General features: G+C 31.3%; 1 protein-coding gene across 1 annotated transcript; it reads right to left on the bottom strand.

Annotated features, from left to right (window-relative positions):
* Positions 1–17445: 17445 nt before the first annotated feature.
* Positions 17446–24069, bottom strand: LOC143064236 (calcium channel flower-like). The gene is made up of 5 exons (XM_076236916.1): positions 23863–24069; positions 23100–23172; positions 22614–22739; positions 21285–21392; positions 17446–19664 (listed from the first exon to the last, which is right to left on the bottom strand). Exons 1-5 carry the CDS (start codon positions 23954–23956, stop codon positions 19544–19546), a joined length of 522 nt encoding a protein of 173 aa, XP_076093031.1. The 5' UTR covers positions 23957–24069; the 3' UTR covers positions 17446–19543.
* Between the last annotated feature and the right edge of the window lie 1211 nt (positions 24070–25280).

Consider the following 25280-nt stretch of genomic DNA (forward strand, 5'->3'; position numbering starts at 1 on the left):
AATTCGTAATCAGTGAATGTGTATGTCATACTTTAACTAATATTGTTAAATAATGCGTATTAATATCATGCTCCTACATTTGGTTTTAATTGTATTAATTGCATATTAATGAATTACCTTATTGTAATATTTGTTGCTTATTTTATTTAATGTAATATTTATCGTACTTGATACCTATAAGCAGTATTGCTTTTGGAATAAAGAATATATATATATATATATATATATATATCAAACGGATGTGGATTTCTACGCGAATCACAATCCGGCTTTCTTGTACACTGTGTATCATCGCCACCGGAAATTGGGTACTAACGAAGCGTAGAGAAATAGAAAAAAAAAAGTAAACAAGTTAAGAATTTCATTAATTTAAAGCATTTCCACTCATTTGATGAGGGTCCCGCTTAAGAAATGATTTTCTGATATATAATTCTTTAAATTATTAGGCCGATAAGTACAAAATTAATACAAGATTTTGTGTAATACTCCAAAACTTGCCACTTAGTACCGGAAAATTTCGAGGTCGATCCTCCTCTGTCGCCCCATTCTCAAGATATTGAACTGTTTTTCATTATTTTTCCAGGCACGGTTTTAGATTATTATAGTGTGGCATCATATTTACTGAAATTTGTTGTCAAAAAGATGTATTTTAAAGAATATAGACCATAAAAAATAAAGTCTAGGGTACGGCAACTTGCTCGTGCTGACAAATTTACTGTATGGCAACTTGTTTTCAACTGTACGGCAACTTGCTAATTTTAGAATAGTTATTTACCGTCCTTTCAAAGAAAATAAAGTATTAAGTTCAAATATCTAAGGTTGGGGGAGGGGGGGTTACCCTTTTATGTTAAACTGTTTTTGTCCTTTTCAAGGTTTTAATTTGTTTAAAACTGTTATTTGACTGATAAATTTTAAAAACTGTTAACTGTTTTCGACCCACTGTCTGTAATCTATTTTGTTAAAATTTGCAATGTTGTTAACTGTTTATTTGAAATTCAGATTCCTGTTTTCTGTTACTTAATACTTAAAGTGTTCACTGTTTTTGACATTATTTTCTCTGTTAACTGATCTTAACTGTTATTTACAAGAATCACATTAAAATCTGCTGTCCATCTCTTTCTTTACGTTGCTTCCGCAATGGAGTGACATAAACAGCATATATATGTAACTGTACATGTCTTTAAAAAATCTTTGAGTATAGTAAATCCTTGATAAAATTGAGAATGGAAATGAGGAAAATGTCAAAGAAACAGAAGCCCGACCAAATAGAAGAAACAACTCAACGCAACGAGAAAATTATGCACTAGAGTGGGGTGTCAATTCACAGATAGGTAAAAACTTAGAATTGACACTCATAATTTTTAAACACCCTCTTTCCCTTTCTTACTAATAAATAAGGCTTACTATTTGAGTTATGCATGTGTATATTTATGGAAAGAGAATCGTCCATAGATTTGATTTCCAATAGTAATAATGGTGAAATATAATCTTTTTTTTTGTTTAACCATGGCAACAATCAGAATTTATTTGATACCAAATATTGCAAAATGGGGGTTGAACATGTCACAAAGATCTCAAAAATTTGGTCCAAAGGAAAATTTCAATCAATAAGAGTGATACCTTTCCTGAAACCATAGACATATATCTATCAAAAGGTAAAAAAAATGCATTTCTGCTGTTTTTTCCATAAAATTGAAAAGATCGAGCGTCAAATCTTTGTTGAAAAACAATACAAAATTTCTAAATCTATGGCGGTACGGATAGGAACGTATGGACGTTCAAACTGAAAAATGGCTTATAAAACATATGCTAAAAACAATCTAAGTGTTCATATAAACCCACTAGGAAGGCTATATTATTATTCAACTATCTAAAAATCAATTCAATTGTACAAAAACTTTCATATTTAGAAAATTCACCATGGCTATAATGCGAAACTAAACTTGTAACTGTGTATTGATATACCTGAAGCTGTCTTCTAAGTGAGCAATCATTTAACTACAAAAAGGGGGTAGAAGTTCAATCTTTGTTTCTTGAAACATATATATAATGAACCAAAATTTAAAAAATGAAATAAATACAAGACTATATACAAATGTAGCAAAGGTTACGGACTCAAGTTGGGTCATGCAGGTGCAACAAATGCAGCAGTGTTAAACATGTTTAGGGATATCTCATGCCCCTCTTTATACGTCTAACCAATGTAGTTATATCTGCCTTCTATTTGTAATGTATCCAAAACGTTAAAAGGAAAGGCGACTTCTTTTCCAGCTAAAACTCTGGTCAGTCCTATGATGAAAATAATTCAGATGTATATGGAATGTTTGATAAGTTATATTGACCCAGAGTACCTGGACGGAATTGTGAAAAATAAATTACCTTTTCAATTTGCAATTCGTAAAATAACTGAACAGTGTGGCCTGGTAAAAGAGGCCGAAAATGAGGACTTGGTTCTGAAATTGATGTCAAATTTGCTAGTTTAAGACTATGAAATGTAAAGATTTTTTTATATCAGATCAGAGTTCTTAATTGGGACTTGGAGATGAAAGAGCGCTCAACTTGTGACACCTTACATGGTTTTTTATGCAGTTAAGCTGCATTATGTGAGCGCCCTAGATTTGTGTTCTACCCAATAAATGCTGAAATACTTGCCATTGTTATTATCTAGCTCGCGACTATGTTATATATAACTAATTGAACTCTTTTTTAATACTTTTTATTCTGGATTACAAAAAATATGACCAGAAAAACCTTAAATGATCGTCGATTTATCCAAAAGTTTTGAAGTTACACATAGGAAGTAGTGCTTATTAAGAATACTTGTGTAGTTCATTATGACTTGTGCTTTTAGCTAAGATGTCAAAGAACAATTGTATGAAATATTTAATCGCCGAAAATCTCTTAAGACAAGTAGTTTAGATTTCCCAAATGGCAAAAGTCGTAGGGATATTGTTTGTCATCAATACGTAGTACAATTACGTCAGTAGACTATTATATAATAAGTTCAACTGTTCACGCTGTTGGCGGCAATTTCAAATTAGAAAAAGAAATTTTCGTAGCTTTTCAATTTGGAGGCAGGTGTGCAAATTAGCGGTGGTCCGAGGTCCGCCACCTTCCACTTTTGCAAGCAGAATTTCGACTAGGATAGTTGGTTTCTAGCTACGCCCGACGTAGTCACCTTCCACTTGAAAGAAAATAAGAAATTACTTTGCAAACCTTCCATGCAAGTCACCAAAGTCTCCAATTTAACGAGCTAAAAACTTATTTTTATCATTATTATTCATGACAGCGATGTTCATTTTGTTCAACCGCTAGCTTTATACAGAAAATCGCCGACAAATATTGTATAAATTCGAGTAAAATCGTATCTGATTGACAAAAACAACATTGTAAACACATAACTTCTTCTTCTCTGCATTAGCTTCCTTTAAATAGGAACACCTCTAATATATATATTATTAGAGTATTTGGGGTAAATTTTGAAATATTTTTTTCTGGTTGTATGTAGATAACTATGTACAGCACACTATGTAGGAGGTTTTCTTTCATTCATAGGTTGTTTTTATTTATATATACAGACTGTTTTATTTTGTATCTTTTTATTTTATTTTTATTATAATAAAGGAAACGTGCACCATAGCAGTATTTACATGTGAGGGTCTTATATACATGTTTTTGTTTTTGTTTTAAAACTTAACCATACAATATTTAAAAGTTGTACAAAAACAAAATAAGTGTCTATAATGATAGTAGTTATATATATATAATTCTATTTTTTTTATAAAAGGATAGAGTTATAAATAGATTAATTTTCTAAAATGAGGTTACTTAATTATTTTAAAAGGAACAAGTATGTATTTTAAAAAGTAAAAATATATATTGCATCAATTTTAATATGATAAAATATTTCATAATAGTGAACATCAATTTTCTTGACTGGCGATGTGGAATTTCATTGATAAAAACTAGAATCTTTTATCTAATTAAAAAGCTAAAAAAATAAAATAAAAATAAAACAGTCATTAAAAACAAAGTTCTTATTCTTAGTTTCAGTATCATGTAATAAATTTACTTTGTTTTAAGTGGAAAATGTGGTTAAAAATATTTTGGCATCATATAAAATTATCATTTATGATACAGGAGCTTGTCATTAATTTTAATTATTTTAATTATATGATAACATTTCTCATTTTATAGAGATTGTAAATTTAAATTATACTCATAATTTAGAGCTGAACTCGCACTCGGGTGATTATCAATTCAACTTGATGAATATCCTCCTTTTGTCTCCTTTACTAACACATTTATTTGAATCGTCTATCTCTAGTCCATGTAATGAGAATTTGAATATATTTGTTTCTCCATGTTTGACATTTTTTTAATAAAACAGTTCTTATATGTATAAACATTTATCCGTTTTTGCTTCTTCACTATCCACTGAATATTGAATATTAATACACAGTATAATTGTTCATATACCTGTACACTTTGGTTTTACACAATATTATTTGATGTTCCGTGCATCTAATATTTCAATTCTCTTGATATGTAGTTGGAATAGTAGGTTTCTAGCTTTCTGCTCTAACTTTTCTGCCAGTTCCATTCCTATACTAAGGGATTCTTTAAAATTGCTCCAGTCTAATATCAGATGTGTAATTTCCATCTTATTGTTGCAGTATGTATTCCATTTTGCAGGACCACAGCTATCCAGAATGACTTTTTTTATATCTATAAAATATTTCTCTCTTATAGTGCTTAGTACAGGACAGGTGGTTATCATGTGTACTATGTCTTCACTTTCTGTATGGCACAGTTGACATGTTGCTTCTGTTGAGAAATGTGTGAACTTATGTTTGTCTGATTGCAATATATAAGTTCCAGTCATCATTCTGGATTTCACAATGGATTTTCTTATCTCAATTCTGGGTTGATTTTTTAGCTTCCATACATGTGCTGTTTTTCCTATTTCCAAATTATCTATGCAGACATATTTAAGACTGGTTTTATTGAAAGCATCAGATTTTAATTTATCATTCGAAAATTTGTGAATTTGTCTATTGATTTCTTCCTTCCATGCATTTTTTTTGGGTGTGCTATTTTGAAGTATGTTGATTGAAGGTAGACTGTATAACTCTAAAATGTTCAGTATTTTGCTGAAGAAACTTTTCTTGTTATCGAAATTGGTAGCTATCTGTCTGTTCATGACATCTTTGATTTTGGTATTGTCACATGTTATAATGGAATATAGTAGTGATAGTTGTCTCTTGTGTATTTCCGCTTCTATGGGCAAGGCTCCCAAAAACAGTAGGACAGCAGCATTTGATGTCCTTTCTGGTAAGGACTGTAGGTGTCTCAAATTCTTCCTGTGAAATTTCTCTAGATCTTCAAGATTAGATTTTGTTAATGGAAGTACCTCTAATCCATATATTAATCTTGGTATAACATATGTTCTATAAATTTGGTAGGAGATTTCTGGGTTGAGTCCATTGGTGCCATGTACTCCAGATCCCATAAGAGCATACCTTGTTCTTCTTGCTGTTTGAATTCTGTCTTTTACGTTGAAGTTATTTTCTGAACCAACTGTTCTTTTTACTCCTAGATGTTCACTGCAATCAGTGGTTTTTACTTTTTTACCATCCATAGTCCAGTTGTAATCAGTTTTAATTTTTGAGCAATCGATTATTTCAGTTTTTGTCGGATGTATTTTGTAATGATGTTCCTTTGCATACCTGTCTATAACATTCAACATTATTTGGAGCTCATGCTCATTATTTGAGATGAAGGCGATATCATCGGCACAGGTTGGTGCTCCTATATAGATGTCTCCTAGATGATAACCCAGGGAATTCTGCTCTAGCTCAACTAACAAATCCTGCACAAATATTTTATATAGATGAGTAGAGAGTATCCCACCTTGTCTAACTCCTTGTTTTATTGTGAAGGATTCGCTTACCCCATCTAGCCATTTTACTTTGGAGCTAAGCCCATTATATAGTTCTGTTAGGATCTTCCAATAGGTGGGATGAATATTCTGATCAATGGCCTTGTCCATAAGAATTATATGCTGGACAACATCAAATGCTGACTGAACATCTAGAACAGATATATAAAATTTTTCAGTTGACTTTTTGATTTCATAGCGAGCTTCAGATATAAGCAGACTTGACATTATTGGTGACAATCCTTCTGTAAATCCGAACTGTAGCAATGTTTTTGATTTTAGATTTAGTTTTTCTATAAAAGCATATTCAAAGGTTTTTCCAATAGTAGCTGTGACTGTTATACCACGATAGTTCCCCATGATAGTTGGATCTTTTTGTTTTTTCAGTACTGGAGTAAGTAGGCCAAAAGTAAATGCTGTTGGTACTGCTTTATTCAGTAGGATGTTGTTAAAAATTGATGTTAATGCAGGGGTAATAGTAGTTTTGGAGTACTTTAGATGTTCAGCTGATATCCCAAATTCATCATCATAACAATGGCGGCCGTGAAGACAAAATTTTACAATATCGGATCCGATTCCGGAAGCGGATAAGGATAATTCCGGGTTTGGCGATCATTTACAAAATAAATCAAAGCAGGTGAAAAAATAAATCTATGCATGGTAAATGAATATAAACACTAGAATTGTAAACCAAAAGATATATGTAAAAGAAAGAAAAAGCAGAAAAATATTTTATACAGAAACTCAAAATTACTTTTTGACAAATTTTAATTTAAAAATCCAATACAACGTGACAGCTGGGAACAGTATATCTAACAATATACATGTTCATGGTCACAGTCTATTTTAATTCAAATGAAAGATAGGGGGAGTCCCTGAGGTCACTGTACACCCTTCTGTTTGAGAACTTGGAAATGGTCAAGATCCTTACCCCTAAACCATATATACTCATGTATTGGACAATATAACAAATCAAATAAAATATAGAGGAAGTCCCTGTGGTCACCCCAACCCTCCTGTTTGAGAACTTGGAAACGGTTGAGATCCCCACACCAAAACAATATATATTCATGTATGGGCCAATATAACTAATTAAATGAAATATAGATGGAGTCCCTGGGGTCACCCTACCCCTCCTGTTTGAGAACTTGGAAACCAATGAGATCCCCACCCCTAAACCATATATATTCATGTATGGGACAATATAACAAATAAAATGAAATGTAGGAGAAGTCCCTAGGGTCACCCTACCCCCAGTGGCGCGCTCCAGTCACGCTCCAGTCACGCTTCAGTGATTCCCTATATAAGCAACCATTTTTTTTTCCCAAAAAGGGGGGTCTGCCCCCTAAATCTTCTGCCTACCCCTACCTGTTTGAGAACTTGAAAACCGTTGAGATCCCCACCCCTAAATTATATATATTCATATGTATGGGACAGTCAGACCTCACCTTTGATCTCTGTTGTAGTGAACATTTGTCTGATTCGTGTCTCATAACTTTTGTACTATAGAACACAAACTCAGTTTTCTTTCCAGGGAAACCAGTCCATTCATACTATTACATGTTCATACTAAGTCAACTTGAACATCTAGCAGTCAAATAAAACCAAGGTTTATAACTACCAAGTAGAACAACTGCAATCATTGGGAACTTGTACCACTGCAGACTCACCATAAAAAAATATACATTGATATATGCATTGCTTTTGAAACCTTGATAACATATAAATTATTTGCCTTAATAAATAAATCATTAGATAAACATGAATGTATTTTATACGAATGTTTAATGTTGAGGCAACATTGCCACAGTTTTCATAATAACGGTTGCCTTGGTTTTTGGTTAACTGCCTTCAGCGCTTACAGCGCTTTGATTTTCTGATTTATACACTGGTTTTGATGATTTAAAATAAAAATCAGTAAACCTTCGTAATTCCTTTTAATAATATCATGTAAGCAAGTCATGAGTCGTATGAATACCCTGACTGAGATGTAACATAATTTATAAGAGCCCCCGCCATAAAAAAAAAAAGGATAATGTTTGCGCCCTATAGTATTCACTCATTCTATCTATTTGTTACACTTTCCTACGTCATGACGATAACCCAAGTTTGCTACGACTGATGACATAAAACATTTACTAAACAAAATACATAACCAGAAGAAGCCTCCCTTTTGCTGTTTGAAGCATTTTCGATTATTCGTGACATAGTCCTTTTTCTTGGAGTCAATCACTCCGTCTGCTTTTCCACCCGTTCAACTGTCTGTCCATGTGTCAATAAAAAAAAATATGGTACTTGCGTGTGTCTTCTGAAATTAGTCAGCTTTATAAAAGATTCCTTGTGGGACTTTGTACAGTGGTTTTCAAACTTTTGAATACATTGAAGATATGCACTTCCCCTTTTCATTGCTTTTGGGTTCGTTTGGAAAAAAGGGTAAATTAAAGTTGCTGTTAACTCTTATCAGCATTTAAAATTTGTTGTTAACTGTTTTTGCAAAAATTGAGGTGTTGTTAACATGTTAACGGACCCCCTCCTCCTATCTAATTATGCATTAGATAAAATGCATTAGATAGAAACACCATTTGCTTGACAGCATTTAAGATGTATACAAATTATATATTTTCAAAAAGAAACTGACAAGAAAATTAATTCGAAATGCAATTCACGATTTGTTTCTCCTTACTTTCGATGACAACAAAGTATTTTCTTAATTTTGTCTGTCCGAATTCACGATCCTGTGGTTCTGTGGTTGTCGTTGCTTCATTTCTATCTTATTTGTTGTTTTCATAAATTGTTTTGTTACACTGTATATGAGTTAGGCCGTTAGTTTTCTTGTTGAGTCCTTCCTCATTTTTCTGTCGGTGCCTATTATAGCCGACTATAAGGTACGAGTTTTCGTTGTTGAAGGCCGTACGATAGCATATAATTGCTTGCATACACTTTATTTTATCCTGATGGATAGTTATCTTATTTGCTATCATACCAATGTTTTTATCTAAAAAAAAAAGCTAGTACCAATAAAAGATGAATGGACGGTTTATTTTATTGAACTTACACAATTTCAACCTAACAACAAATAAGACAACAGTCGTTAGTAGTATAACGATATATAAATGTATTTAGGATAATATGGTTGAGAAAAAACCTTTTTGTACAGAATCGAAAAGCGGTACGCAACGAGGCCTTCTGAACTGAATTAACGGCATATATTTAATAATATTTGATAAGTAAGACATTTTGTATATTTGTAAGCCTGTAAAGCTTTGATATCAACAAAATATCGGCACTTGATATTATCTAAACAGCGATTAATTTCCTCTTAAAATTATAATATATTGCAAGACGCCGTACAGACAAAAGTTGTTATTTTGCAATTCGCCGTACAACGTCCTGCAATTCGCCGTACAACAAACAAACAATGTTTTTGTCCATATTCTTTAAAAAACATGTTTTTGACAACAAATTTCAGTAAATATGATGCCACACTATAATAATCTAAAAACGTGTCTGGAAAAATAATGAAAAACAGTTCAATATCTTGAGAATGGGGCGACAGAAGATGATCGACCTCGAAATTTTCCGGTACTAAGTGGCAAGTTTTGGAGTATTACTCAAAATCTTGTATTAATTTTGTACTTATCGGCCTAATAATTTAAAGAATTATATATCAGAAAATCATTTCTTAAGCGGAAACCCTCATCACATGAATGGAAATGCTTTAAATTGAATGAATTCTTAACTTGTTTACTTTTTTTTCTTTTTCTCTCCGCTTCGTTAGTACCCAATTTCCGGTGGCGATGATACACAGTGTTGTAAGTGAAAACAAAATAAAACTTTTGGAAAGTTTCGGCCAATCAAAATTACGGAATAATATGAAACTACCCATGCAGTAATGTAATTATTTACATGTATATGTTGTGTACGAGCTATCATTTTGCAAATATTGACTGTCCCTCTGGTATCTTTCGTTCCTCTTTTTGTACGATTATGATTTGTATTTTGACTTTGTACAAATTATAATTTGTACATTAAGTCTAATTTGTACATTAAGTATAATTTGTACATTAAGTTTAATTTGTACATTAAGTGTTTGCACAAAGTAATTTGTACATTAAGTGTTTGCACAAATTACAATGTGTACACTTAAAAAATTTGAATATAATTCACTTATAACTTGTACAATAATTTATGGTATGGATTTTGTTATAAAAAAAATCATTGGTACACTCTATAGACATTGTATTCCATAACCACACACTTAACCTTATATACAAAATATACAAAAATAGTTGTGTATAATTTATTTGAGCCTGTAAGGGGACGACCATTTGATATTCTGGTGGGGGGGGGGGGGGGGGAGGAGGATTTGGTTTTGATCGGTTATTCATTTTGGTAAACTAAGAGGACAGATTATTCACTTTCTGCACTATTGAAGCAAGATTTTTCATTTTCATCAAAGCAAGGGACTGATTAATATTCATTTTCACAACTATATTTTTGATATTCGAAAACATACAAATTTTAAATGATTTTTTTATTATAAATAATACAAATAAAAGAATGTTTGCCTCGCTATAGTATAGTCAAGTCATTATGTACCATTTAATTACATAAGATTAAATGGTTCAGAAAAGATTACCCCCCCCCCCCTTCTGCAGAAAGGAATCTTTTAAATTCCCAACTGCATATACATGTATTGCATACATATATAGTATTAAAGTTTAGTTATAACTAGGCACTTTTAAATGTATTGGCAAAAATTTTTTTGAAGGGTTTTGAGCCACCGAAGGCCCAAGAAGCTATAGAACAAATGATGCAAAATCATGCTTTCTGGGTGTTCTGAAGACCCTTTCATAATCTGAAAATGAAGCTTTGTTTTAATAATTTTTTGACAATATTTTGATCTCAAAGTAAAATGCATAAATTCAGTGTAAGACTGAAGTTTCTAGGGACAACATCAAAAGACCAATGTGCATGATAAAGCAAAAATGGAATTCACATAGTTAAGTCTGGGGCTGCTGGTTTATTTAAAACTCATGGTCAACTTTATAACAAAATTACTAGATTACAAAAAGAATGCAACATTAATAAAATACAGAAGGGCAATCAATGAACAAAAGACAAATAAATAAGAAACATTGATCCTGAAAAATCAGGGCTATAAGTCTGAGGGAAAACAGAACTTTCTTCTTGCAAGGCCGTGAACACAATTTGTTATGGAGACAAGCATTCGGTTTTGAAATTTCCTACATGTAGTTACGGCCCTGTTAAAATAAAAGTGACGTAAGGTTTCCTGAGACCTCAAGTAAAATGAAACCAATTTTCAGACATTTCAAGTATATTTTATTAATATTTATACTTTTGTTATTAAAAAATTTGGGAAGTGTTTCCCGATTTTTTTGGGGAAAAAAGATGAATTTATGAAGAATCTGGTGCCATCTCATACTTTCGATTAGACCTGCAGAGTTATTTATTTTCTATACATTGCAAGTCAGGTAATTTATTTCAAACTACCACAGAACAAACCATTTATTTTTGTGATTATCAAGGCTAAGTTATTTATTTTCAAAATCCTCCTGCCCCCCCCCTCCCCCCGAATATCAAATGGTCGTCCCCTAAGTGAATTGTGGCAATATGAATAGCACAACATCTTTTGCTTTCTACATTTATATTTATAGGTACTACACCCCTTTGCATTTACATGAAAGAAACCCCTAAACACCAGTTTTTAAAGACTTTTTAACTGCGTTACGTACGAACGTTGAAGATCAGGAACCGTTGCTGCGAAATAAAGATGTGTTTGAAAAAGAATAAACTCACCTTCTCGACAAAAGTTATGTTAAAATTCAAACAGCTGTTCCAATGCGGTACCCAAATTCTCCAGATTCAATCAGTTCCCCTGAGATATTTCCAGAATCAGTACGACTGAGGAACTGATATATTGACATTTTGGACAGCTGTCTCATTGGCACTCATACTACACCTTCTTATATCTATTATACCCCACAGAAAATCTGATAATTTACATATCATTTTCTTGGTACAAGCTTTGGCTTTGATCTTTTGATCGGACAGAGCACACTTCCTTGCACATATGATTGGTGGATCAACGTCACCTGGCCAATTTCTGTCAGTGACTATCAGAGTTGTTACTGGGGTCTATTTCGATATATACATGCACTATCAGAATTGTCACTAGTGCCAATTTTATACTATCAGCATTGTCACCGGGCCAATTGCTATACGTTTCAAAACTTATCACTGAGACCCTTTCTTGTTATTCTAATCAGTAGTGTACGTGCTATCAGAATTAACTGCATGGATGTATCAATTACATTTCCTGTCTCCGTCTGGGTATTTTTGTATTTTGTAAAGAAAGTTAATTGTTTGGTTATTAGTTAAGAATTTCATAGTGGTATCAATGCTTTTTTAGAACAAAATCCATACTATAAATTATTGGACAAGTTTTAAGTGGAATTTAGTAAAATTTCGTACAAATTGTAATTTGTAAAATCACTCACTTTTGTACAAAATGATAACTTGAACACAACATATATATATTTAACATAGTCATAACATTTCATTAGGTCGATCATGGTAAAGTGTCTGGGTTTCCTATACAAGAGTCATACGTGTTACCTCGACATGCTTGAGGGGTAAAACTGTTCGATTAGGATGGAAAGTCTTCTATGGACACATAATTCCTTAATTTATATTCTTTACATTTCACCACTCCATTGTTCTCTATTCTGTATTCATTTTGGTTCATTTGTTCAAATCTTCATTGTTTTTGGTCTATTTGTTCAAATCTTCATTGTTTTTGGTCTATTTGTTCAAATCTTCATTGTTTTTGGTCTATTTTTTTCAAATCTTCATTGTTTTGCTCTTATTTTGCACTCTTGGTCCATTATTCTCTATTGATGTATTTACTGACTCATTGTTGTATAAATGAATTCATCACTGATCTATATTCATGATTATGTGATATATGTTTTACCTTATGTATAAGGTCATAAAGAGGCCTGAACAGAACATGCTTTAATAATTCAATAGTGATATACTACAGAGATATTATAGCAATGTTTAACTACACTCAGGGAAAAATACAACTTTTTATATGAGGCTTATAACTGGAGAAGGGCCAGGTTTGAATTTTCCTGAAATTGATCTACTGACATTGTATATAAATAAAGGCAACAGTATAGTACCGGTATTCGAAATTCATAAATAGATTGAGAAAAAGACAAATCCGGGTTACAAACTAAAACTGAGGGAAACACATCAAATATAACATGTATAAGAGGAGAACTACGACAAAACAGAAACACAACATTAAAATAAAAATGTAACACACACATACATATGTTACAGTGAATTTACAAAATTAGGGAATTTGCAAAATCGGTCTGAAATTATACCAGAATTTTTTTATAATCACTAAGCTGGTTAGGGAATTTGTGAAATTTCTTAAATAATTAAAACTTTTATACAGATTCACAAGTGAGTTGCAAGTAGCTTCTAAAAATGAATCGCTTATTTTTTAAGAACACTTGGGATGCTAGTTTTTTTGGACTTTTCATTCCAAGATGTTATTTAACCCTAACTCTCTGTTTCAAAAATTTGAGTCAACTGATAAATCTAGATAAATGAAAGCAAATAATAAGAAAATGTATAAAGAGACGCAATTTTAACTATAAAATATAAGAAATTATTATTAAAATTACATTATGAAAAAACACAGTTATATCATGCAAACAAAAAATATCTGCTACCATACCAATAAATGAGTGTTTTCATAGTTTAAGTTAAGGAAATAATCTTTGCCGGGTGAATTAATCACATAAAGCACATTCACAAATCTGGATAAATAACACGATATATTATCCAAACACCGCTAGAGATGCAATTGAATAAAGACTATAGGACAATGATTCACTTTTCCAGTGGTATATTTCTCACGTAACACAGTTTTTCAGTCAGTTATTTTATGGACATGTTTTCCTCAATAGAAATAGGGATTTTTTCTCTGCATTCTTTTTCCTCTTAAAATTATATCCAATGAACGGATTATTTCTTAAATTCAGAGTTGTTTTATCATGTTTAGTTCATAAGTCTTGGCTTCATTAGTAATATTGAAATATCATACACACATTAATTCAGACTACTTCAGTATGAATATAATCCAACATATTTTCATTTCAGCACCTCTTTTCAAAGGAATGTCAAATACTGATATCTGCTAATTTTGTTTTCGTCTGGTGGTTTCTGATCTCGCTTATCTTTGTAGGTCGATTTATTCTAGCATTTATTTCGTTAAGATCTGTACCTTCTCTCTTCATTCCTAGGAACTGTGGGTTTGTTTTCTCTTTTTCCAATACAACTGTGTTGTCACTTGTGTTATTAATACGTTTACTCGCTACTGTTGGCTGTCTCAAACGACTAACCATCGAATCTATTTCATGGCGGGAAAGATTGCGGAAAGCTGGTGCTCTTGGAATCAAACATCCATAGTTTTCGTCATATTCGGAATACTTCAAAACACCCAGTTTTAAATCATGACTTTCTTCTTTTTGACGTAGTTGTTCTATTGTTGGATAAACTGATGAATGTCTCATGTTTAGGCATTGAGGGAATCCGCTGTAAATATGTTTTATATCCCTTTTTAAAATTTTGTTAAACGACGTTTGAAATTCACCCATGATGAAAGACAAAAACACTTTTTTAAAACCGAAAATGTCCGTTTAGTTGTAAGAAGTAGATCTTAGAGTGTATCCAAATCAAATATTTAAAATCGCTTTAATATATATACATGTGATTTAATTAATTTGCTGTTGCACACAATAGAAGTATTGGATTTGGAAGGTTCAATCACCAAAGGCCAGTAATAAAACGTCTGGATAACAAGAGATCAACGATTAAATAATTTAAAAGGAAAATGTAATTCATTATTCTAAATCTCTGCTGAAAATTTAACAAAGAAATTTAATTCTTTTAATGACAGGGGTATAATAGATTTATTTTCACGCTGTATATAGTTTACATAAATTGACCCGTCTTAAAGTAATTAACGATCAAAATATCGATTAGAAAATTGTGTTATATATATTTTATATGTGTGAACCACAACACATTGCAGTTTAAATCACGACTTACATGTTACAATAACGTTGTTAGTTACAAATTCATCGTTAAGGATACAAAGTCAAATGGAAGGATACTTTTTGATTGGTTTTGTGAAAGTTGTTTTTGTTATAGTATAACACGGACATAATATTATAGCAAAATAATAACTATGAAATTTGGATACTGCATGTTGTTAATCAATACTGTGCTATGAAGTCTTTCCTTTATGTAGATCTATCTTGCATAGTCTTAACCTAAAACTTTATTGTGTAGCATCTGTTGATTGATTGGTGTTAAAAGCTACTATCAGCACATTGTTGACCGACTATCATCATCATCATACCATCGTCATCATCATCGTCGTCGCCATCATTATCGTCATCTTCATCGTCCTCATCATCATTATCATCTTCACTGTCGTCATCATCGTCGTCATGATGAGACGACGATGCTGCATGATGAAATCTCGACAAACAATGTTAGATATGCAAAGGAGTAGGTTCAGTAAGACCCCTTTTTGGCCCCAAAATATAGCAGTTTTACAAAATTGTTAAAATGTAAACCTTTAGTTATTTATTGGACAGAAGAATGTTTCTGCTACATAAATATGGGCTATTTTTGACAATACAATGCACGTATATCCGGTACTAGCACCATTAAGTAATGCTAAATTACTGAAATCCTCATAATTCTAGCATTTTAGTTAAATTTTAGACGGTTTTCGTGTAAAACGAAAGTGGCCGCATTCGTGTTCATCCTTAATATTGAAATGTAAGTTGTATTTTGTGATAATACATAACATATATAAAGGTTGAGGATGAACACGGATGTGGCCACTTTCATTTTTATCAAAAACCATCTGAAAAGTGACATTTTTCGGCATATTAGGTAGATTTTTCATATTTGAGCTTGAATCGGATCGTTTTTAATGACTAAATCTGTTAAAATCTTTCACACAAACTAATTAATTCAAATAAAATAGACACTTAAGTGTTTAAAAAGTGGTCAAAATCTTTCGTCAAATGAACCTGAAATTTGAGGCCAAAATCGGTCCCTACCGGACCTACTCCTTTAGCATAGAGCATGATGGCAAAATCGCCTGCAACTAGGCTAAATAAATAATTTGAACAACATTTTGGTTTAAGGGTGTTATCTGCAACTTAGTATGTGTATATCTGGTAATTCCTCGATCTATGAGTTTGACTGTCCCTCTGGTATCTTTCGTCCCTCTTTTGAGTACAGTAGTATTTTGCCACTTGGGAAACTTTCGCTTATCACATCCGTATAAATCTTTTGTGAATAATGTGCAATAGGGTTAAACGTATCACTGTTGATTTTGAGCCAAATAGGTCAAAGGTCAAGGGTCAAGGTTACATCAGTGATTTATACTGAAATGGGCAAAATTTGATTTCGGGATATCTTTGAATCTTGCCCCTCCGTTACTAAAATTCTTAAAAACCTATCCTTTACTAGTATATGCTATTGAGTTAAGTGTTTATTTTCACTGCACAAGTACATATTATTGCTTAGGGGTCAACTGATGGCTGCCTCTGGGAGTGGGATTTTCTCAAGGAGTTGAAGACCCATTGTGTACTTGGTCTGTTTACTGCTCTTTGGAACATTCCATGTTTAAATTCTAATTTTTTATTTGTTAGAAGATATCTCGATAAAAGACTAAAATCATGTAATTCTACAAAATTATTGACAACAAAAAGCATTTTTAATTAAATGCTGTTTGTGTACCATTTGATTTTGCATATGCATTATTAAGAACAAGAATGTGTCCATAGTACATGAATGCCCAACCCGCACTATCATTTTCTATGTTCAGTTGACCGTGAAATTGGGGTCAAACTCTAATTTGGCATTACAATTAGAAAGATCATATCATCAGGAACATGTGTATTAAGTTTCAAGTTGATTAGTAGATATAGGAAGAGGGCATGGGCAAGTTATTCCTTGCCATTTTTACTATTTAATTAATTGCAAAACACATCAAATAAGATGCAACAACAATTATTTCAAACAAAGTATAATGATTGGATAAAACAAAAGCTGTTTTGAGTAAGCAATCATCATTGTTTAAAGTATGTTTTTATGATATTTCATAAAGTATACAAGATACTTACCTGAAGATCTTAACTTTATAAGAGACCTTAAATTATTTTTAGATATCTTATGAAGTTTATATGATATTTTATGTAGTTTATATTATACTATATACAATTCATATTCCTTAAGTATTGTATAAGATATCCTATTTAAAAAACTATAAGATATCTTACTTACTTTATGATACATTGGTAAATTTCAAAATAAGGTGGTTTCTGGATAGTGAATAGTACTGGTATGCTTGTAATGGGTTGTTATCAATGAGAAAATGATTTTTAATTTTATTTGTGTCTACAATTCATAAATAACAGGCAATTCCCAATATGTATATTTTAAATAACATAATAAACAATACATAAACAAGAATGTTGTGGTATACAATAGTGACAAACTGCTATTTCTTTCATCCCAATAATAAATACTATGCAATTATTCTGAACTATCGTGATGTCTATGTCTTGAAAGCATTTTATGGATCATCTTGATATTCAGGCATACATATGTCACCCAATGAAGAAAACAGCAAAATGACATGGCAAATAAAAAATACAACAATAGTCTCATTATTCATTTAAATATAGCCTTCTAACACCAAGCAGTTCCACAAAAAAAATTTGGAAAGGTTATAGGACATTTAGGCTTAAATGCAATGAAGTAAGTGATGTGGAAAATAATGCCCTTACATGTATTATCTAAAGAAATAATCTGGTCTTAACAACTTTATATGTGTAATGAAAAATTCAGAAGTGACATATCATAACTGTACACTTGTACACATATGCAACACAAGTATAATGCATACCTAAAGGGAATCTTTCAGCAAAACATTTATTAGATTATCATATATTCTACATAAATATATAAATTTCATTAATGTGGTCCAATAGTTCAAACACATGAAAGTTGATTTTCATTATAATCAAAACATCATAAAGGCAATAGTTAAATATATGTTATTAGTATTCAGAAAACATTCAATGATTGATCTTACCAATGTGTTTTGTTTATATTGCACAAGTCCAAATTTCAATAGGATGTTTTTACACAAAATAAACTCATATTTTAAATTCTGATAGTATTATTTGCTTGCAGGATTTCCTGAAATGATATCATCTTATCTAATAATTACAAATAGATTTGCTGTTACAAACTCAGACATGCAAAACAACAAAGGAAAATACTAACATAGAATATGCAATGGTTCAAAATGGTCTATATAACATCAACAAACAGTAATGAATGTACTTGACTAGGTTTCATTTCATTACAATCTAATACACATACATATTACATAAATACTTTTAATACAATTATTGAATGAAAAGTTTTAAAGGATGAAAGTCAATATTTTCATCTCCCCTTAACAATATTCTAAACATGTAACAGGTCATATAGTAAATACAGAATAAGTCTGAGTTGCACATAACACTTTAGTTTAGTCCAAAATGTGCACTCATATGTTTTTGTATTGCAATTACATAATGTAAATATAATTGATAGCCTAGAAATAAGAATCAAAATTATTTCACATTTAATCTTGAAAAATTGTGTGAAAATTGGAGAAAATATAGGTTAAATTTTTTTTATATAATTATTGTACATGCATTCCTGTGAATTCTTTCAAAATTCATGAGCACTTTTAGATATCAGATGCTTTTTGTTGCAACACATATTTTCTCTATTGTAAAAGATGTAAAATAATTCATCTTTTATGTTAACATCAATTTTGTAAAAAAAAAACATTGCCATTTGAATTTTGTCTCCCTTATTGTTACTTCTAGTTCAAGCAGGATTTTTTTTCACATACATTCAAAGCTACAATGTCTTTTAAACTACATTACCCTGAATAAGGCATAAAGATACCTATCCAAATACTTGTATACCCATATGCTGAAAACACAACCAGCATTAAAACAATGAAACATTTGCGATACTGACGGTAAAATCTTTTCAATAATAACCTTGAGATAACATTATTTTGAAAATTCTGAACATTGTATTCATTACTCTTGCTATTTTACTTGGTAGGATAAGTAAAACATTTATTCAGCTGGTTTGTACATTATGCTATAAATTGGAAACTCATTTTAATATTTTACCTGCTAAAATTTGACAACAGGATGTAAAGCATATCTGGTAAAGTGAAAAAATACTTTGAACAAAATCAAAAGTTGTTCAGAATATGTACTTGACAAAATTTTCAAAATGTTGCAACATTGATCTTAGACCTATTGTCCATTTTCAAAATTCAAATGTAATACGCAACATTTTTTAATATATGTCTAGACTGTTTTAACAGACTATGGTGTGTAAAATATTCAATATTGTCCTTTATCTGGCAGTGTCTATAACATTTTTTAAGTTCCATCATGATTTTCCAGGGCTTTCAGGCACATGTAAATCTACTTTTTGTTCATTTGTTAAAAGTGTTGCACCAAGTTCAACATCATCTCCTTTAGCTTTAGATAACATTGTCTCTCGATCAGCTCTGAAAGAAAATGACAAAACTAAGAAATGAAAAACATTGATAACTATTCAACATTTATACAATTGAAAACATTGATAACTATTCAACATTAATACAATTGAAATAAATCTTTGAATATCAACAAAAACTGTTTGATTTACACATGTTTATATAATTCACACTTAGTTTATTTGAAAGAAACTGTGAGAGCAATCTATGTAACAGCATAGAAAATTTGGTTTCAGAAGGAACAGACTTTGATTATACATGGACACAAAAGTAAACTAATAAAGGAAGGTTGTAGAAAATTCAGGGACAAAAACAAACAAAAAATTTCAACATTGGTCATAAAATGGCATCTATATAACATATTTTGTTCCATAATTGTAAACTTTTCTACCAATATCATCCTTACTTTTCATCTTTATTCCTATTTAGCATGTCTATTTTATTCAAAATTGATCAAACCTTAAGAGGCCTCAAGAAAACTTGTTGGTTCATTTTTTGTTTATGGATATCAATTGTTAGTGGCTTTAGGAAAAGAATGTACATTGTATTTTGTGAAAATTTGATTTTGATTTTCCTGTTTTAAAAAAATCTGCATTCATTTAAACTTCCTGGAACATTACAATTTGGTGGATCAACCCAAGAAATTATTAAACGTGTTGTTTTCAATTTTTCACATCACAGGGTCAATCCCTCTGGTGGTGGACTATCAGTCCCCGAGGGTATCATCAGCGCAGTAGTCAGTACTTCGAAACTGACATGATGTAACAAACTTTACTAAAATTTTCTGTTTATAAATTTTGAAATTGTTTAGAAACTAAGGTTTCAACGCCTTCAGGCAAAGTTGGCTTTAGATGAATTTGGCTATTTTTGTTAGGTATTTCTTACATCTAGCTCTTCAAAGGTTTCGGTGCATCTTCGGATTTGATTTCAAATGTTTGGCTTTCAGTGTTCCTGATGAAGGTAAATCTAGAAAAGCACTTCGGATGCAAGAAAATATTAAATGTGTTGTTTTCAATTTTTTACATTTTTTACTGGGTCAAAAACTCTGCTGGTGGACTATCAGCCCCCGAGGGTATCATCAGCTCAGTAATCAGTACTTCGATACTGACATGATGTAACAAACTTTACTAAAATTTTCCATTTATAAATTTTGTAATTGTAAAGAAACTTAGGTTTCAACTCCCTATGGCAAACTTATCTTTAGATAAATTTGGCTATTTATTTTAGGTATATTTGACATCTAGCTCTTCAACGGTTTCAGATATGTTCCTCACGTCGTAACTACAACCCCCTTCCCTTTCATGAATGTGACCTACTAAATTAGACTTTTTACCGGATTTGTTATCACATAAGCAACAAGACGGGTGCACCTGAGATCACCCCTAGTTTTTAATGGGGTTCATATTGTTTATTCTTCAGTTTTCTATGTTGTGTCATGTGTACTATTGTTTGTCTGTTTGTCTTTTTCATTTTTAGCCATGGCGTTGTCAGTTTATTTTAGATTTATGAGTTTGACTGTCCCTTTGGTATCTTTCGTCCCTCTTTGATATTGTTTCTTATTGTCATGTATAAGATATCTCCTTTTATTCATCTTCAATAAGCTTTATAGCACATAAGTATATTCTTACTTACTTTTTGCCAATTGCCATTAAACCGTACACTACACCTGCGGCAAACACCAGACCACTGCCAAATACTGTTGATGTGCTAAAGCATGTTATAATTGGTATCAATCCTAATCTGTAGAGACAACAAATACAAATACAATAACACTAAGTTATACTTCAGTTAGAGACAAATTCATTAAGTGATTTGAACATGAGTTTTTATTTTAACAATAATATCAAGCAAACCAGCTAGAACAAGCTGATATTCCAGATGCTTGAAATGTCTTAAAATGTTTATTTTGGTAGGATATACGTAAGTTGTTAAACACCTTTTTGTATAGGTATAAAACATTGGGATATTTGGTTTGTAGTAATTTAATCCAACCATTGTTATTGATAGTAGAGCTACAAAATGTAGTACATGATATTCAAAAAATGTCTTTGGATTATCTGATGGTCAAAGTCCCATAACTCTGAGTTTAATCTCTGAATTTTCTTTTTAATCAAATAGTTTTTTTTTTTATATTCACCATTTCAAACAATTTTGTCAAGTTTCCACTAAATCAATCCAAGCAAACTCAAGTTATAGAACAATATGTGAAAAATGTTATCTGTAAATAAATGTCCTGTAAATCTTAAACAACTGTAAAATTATAAAAATTGAAAGGAGTCTCCTTCTATCAATCCCAACAATAATATCAAGTTTGAAGGAAATCAATTCAGGAATACAAGAGTTTGTGTGCCATAATTGAAAATGTATCATAAATCTAACTGTTAATGTCTTGTTAATCTGAAACAACAAAACCATTTTTTTAAATAGAAAGTGAGCTTTTTTCTGTCAATTCTTTTTTGGTGTTATTTAAGAATTTAATGCTTCTTTTTGTTACTTCATTGGGTGTAAAAGCGTTGACCGAAGTACATTTTGTATGAAGCGCACTTCATTCTAAAAATGTGCGCACAGTAAATGCTTTTACAACCCTATGAAGTTACAAAAGGAAGCATTCAATACTTATAATTACATTTTTTAGCTATGATCATGAAAACACAAATTTTATGATTGTTTTATTTAATTCACAAGTGCTTTTTATTATGGGACCACGTGTTATCATGAATGATAAGTTTTATTGAGTAATGCAATTGCTTCAGGAATAACACATGATGTGCAGTTAGCCAATTAGAATACAGTATTTATTTGAAACATACATCTAATGTAATTATAACTATATGTGATTGAATAGACAAGAGCAAACTTCAGCTATCTTAAGAACTGTTAATTATTATAATATGTACATGTTGTGTATTCAATGAGGATATGAAAATTGTTAATAGTTCACTCCTTTTGTTATTTACTTACATACAATAGGTAACAGCTTTTTGCCAATATGGTCTATTTTCTGAAAATTTTCCTATTTTATCAGTAAAATCTAAGAACTGACAACAACAAGGTGCTTCAAAAATTACTGCTACAAATCCTATAAATCTGGAATAGACAAATAATAGATTATAATGCATAAATGTTATCACTTCACCTAAGGATTTGTATAGTTATACAAATCCTTGCTTCACCTTATCCCATGTACATACATGTACATGTAGTACTACGTGTATACATGTACTACATACTATCTTTTCAAGAAATGTAACATTATAAAATAACAATTAACTGTTTACCTGCTTGACTGATAATTATAATCTTTTTGATTTCCAATTTTCTTGTGAAAAAAAACACAAGAAGTTGATATACTGTTGAGTGTATTACAAATTCAAGCAACTATGGTATAAATAAGAAAGAGACCAGTTGAATAAATCAGAGTGTAACTTTATGCTTTCATAAACTTACATCTGGAGAACTCCAGCTAATATGCATATCGCTGAAAAACTGATACAAACAACTACTCCTGTAGCCATGGCAACTGAAAAAGAAAAGGTTTGTCATTTAGTATGTTTAGCAGTGTACTAATACATTATTATACAATGATAACAATGAGTAAAGAGCCATATATAAAAATGAAAATATTTTTACACCTTTTGCAGGAACAGAAAAAATAGATTTTATCTAAAGTTTTGAACCACAAAATGTCCACAAAAAGATACCAACATTGAAAGATCTAGAGTATGAACAACGGTTGAAGAAGCTTAAATTACCAACACTTAAATACAGACGAATGAGAGGTGATATGATAGAAGCTTACAAATTAACATCGGGAATATATGACGAAGCGTTACTTAACCTACTCACATATAACACCACTTCTGCTACTAGAGGACACAACAAAAAACTGACTATCCAAAGATGCAACAAAAACCTAAGATCCAACTTCTTCACACAACGAATTGCACCAATATGGAACAGCTTACCCAGCAACGTTGTAAATGCACCAACTATTCAGACATTTGAAAGCCGCCTAGATAAATATTGGACAAATAGTGAAATGAAATATAACTATAGAGCAAAAGCTGACACAGGAACCGGAACCGAAACAAGTCAGCAAATAACTGAAGATCTGAGCATAGTGGAGTGATCCAGCGCTCAGTTACAGACTATGTAAGACTATGTAAGATGAACACAATTTGTAAAAAAAACGGCTGCAATATTTTTTTACCAAGGCCTCCAATCGTTCCAACTGCTCTTGCAAGAATTTTAAACCACCAGGCCACCTGATCTCCCTGTTGCTGCTGTTGATTTGAGCGTTCCATGGTCAATGTAAAAGAGATTCGAAAATATATTACATATTGATTAGAAGATGATGCATAATGTCATGTTTTTGACGTGTTTTGTTGTCATTTTTGCGTAGTTCCGGTTTTGTAGAGTTATCGTTCTTGAATTTAAAGGTTACACTAAAGACCTGAAAGTGGACCTGGAAAGACCTGAGAAGACCTGAAAAGACCTGAAAATATACGACTAAAATTATTCAAATTGCAATAACTTTTTTATTATTTGATGGAATTTCTTTAAGTTGGAACTTTATTAATTTTAAATATCCATATTTCATTGAAATTTAAATTTTTTGAATTAAAAACAAATTTTTGATGCCAAAAGTTGGACCTGAACAAAGAAATGAAAAGACCTGAAGGGACCTGAAAATCTATGGTCGGACTAATTCTAACTTCAATAACTTTTTTAATATTCAGTGGATATCTTTCAACTTTTGATTTTGCGAAACAAAAAGTTCAATATAATGATAATATAAAAAAAAAAATATATTAAAATATCATTTGGGTGTCAAAACTCGGACCTGAACGGAAAATTAAATATCTGAATGAGCCTAAAATTCCGCTAATATTTTTTTAAAACGAAAATAATAAACATAGACGAAAATATGATCGTTAACTTTTCATGTTCGATGTCATTTGGTCTCTTGTGGAGATCTGTCTCATTGGGATCACACCCCATCTTCTTTGTAATTTTTTAAATGTAATATGTTTTACTTTAACGGAATATTCTTTGACAGAGGTACTAAAGAATTTTTAGATTGATTGCTATATTATTGGTGTTTAATGCAAGTTTCAGTTATGTTAGTTATTTCGAGGCGGCTTGTGATTTTTATTTATTGGAAGAGGAAGCCATCGTTGCGTCGCCTTTAATTGATCTTAATTGGCACTTAATTCGGTATAAAAACGGACAGTCCTAGTCAATTGTAAGATTGTAATCGAATGCACCGGCCCACGGCTGACACTCGGCTAACCGAGAGATAGGTCGGTTAATCTATATTGAGTATGCGGCTATATCGGCGGTTGGTCTGTTAATCGGGTTGGTTATACGTCTGTTAAGAGTAAAACGCACAATTTTAATATTAAAATCTATTTAATATACAGATTTTAGGTACATTATAAGAATCAAATCAAAAAAAGAAAAGTGTCTGACAAAATGATATATATCATAGAACATTTTCCAACTGTAAAAACATTTCATAGTCTGCGCAGTTTTCAGTAAAACTAAAAGGCGTAGCGCAAGTATGTAGTATTTATGCTTATACGCATAGCAATTTTTATAATGAAAGGCGAAAAAAACAATTTTAGA

Source organism: Mytilus galloprovincialis, chromosome 2, assembly GCF_965363235.1.
Source record: "Mytilus galloprovincialis chromosome 2, xbMytGall1.hap1.1, whole genome shotgun sequence".
NCBI classification, from domain to species: Eukaryota; Metazoa; Mollusca; class Bivalvia; order Mytilida; family Mytilidae; genus Mytilus; species Mytilus galloprovincialis.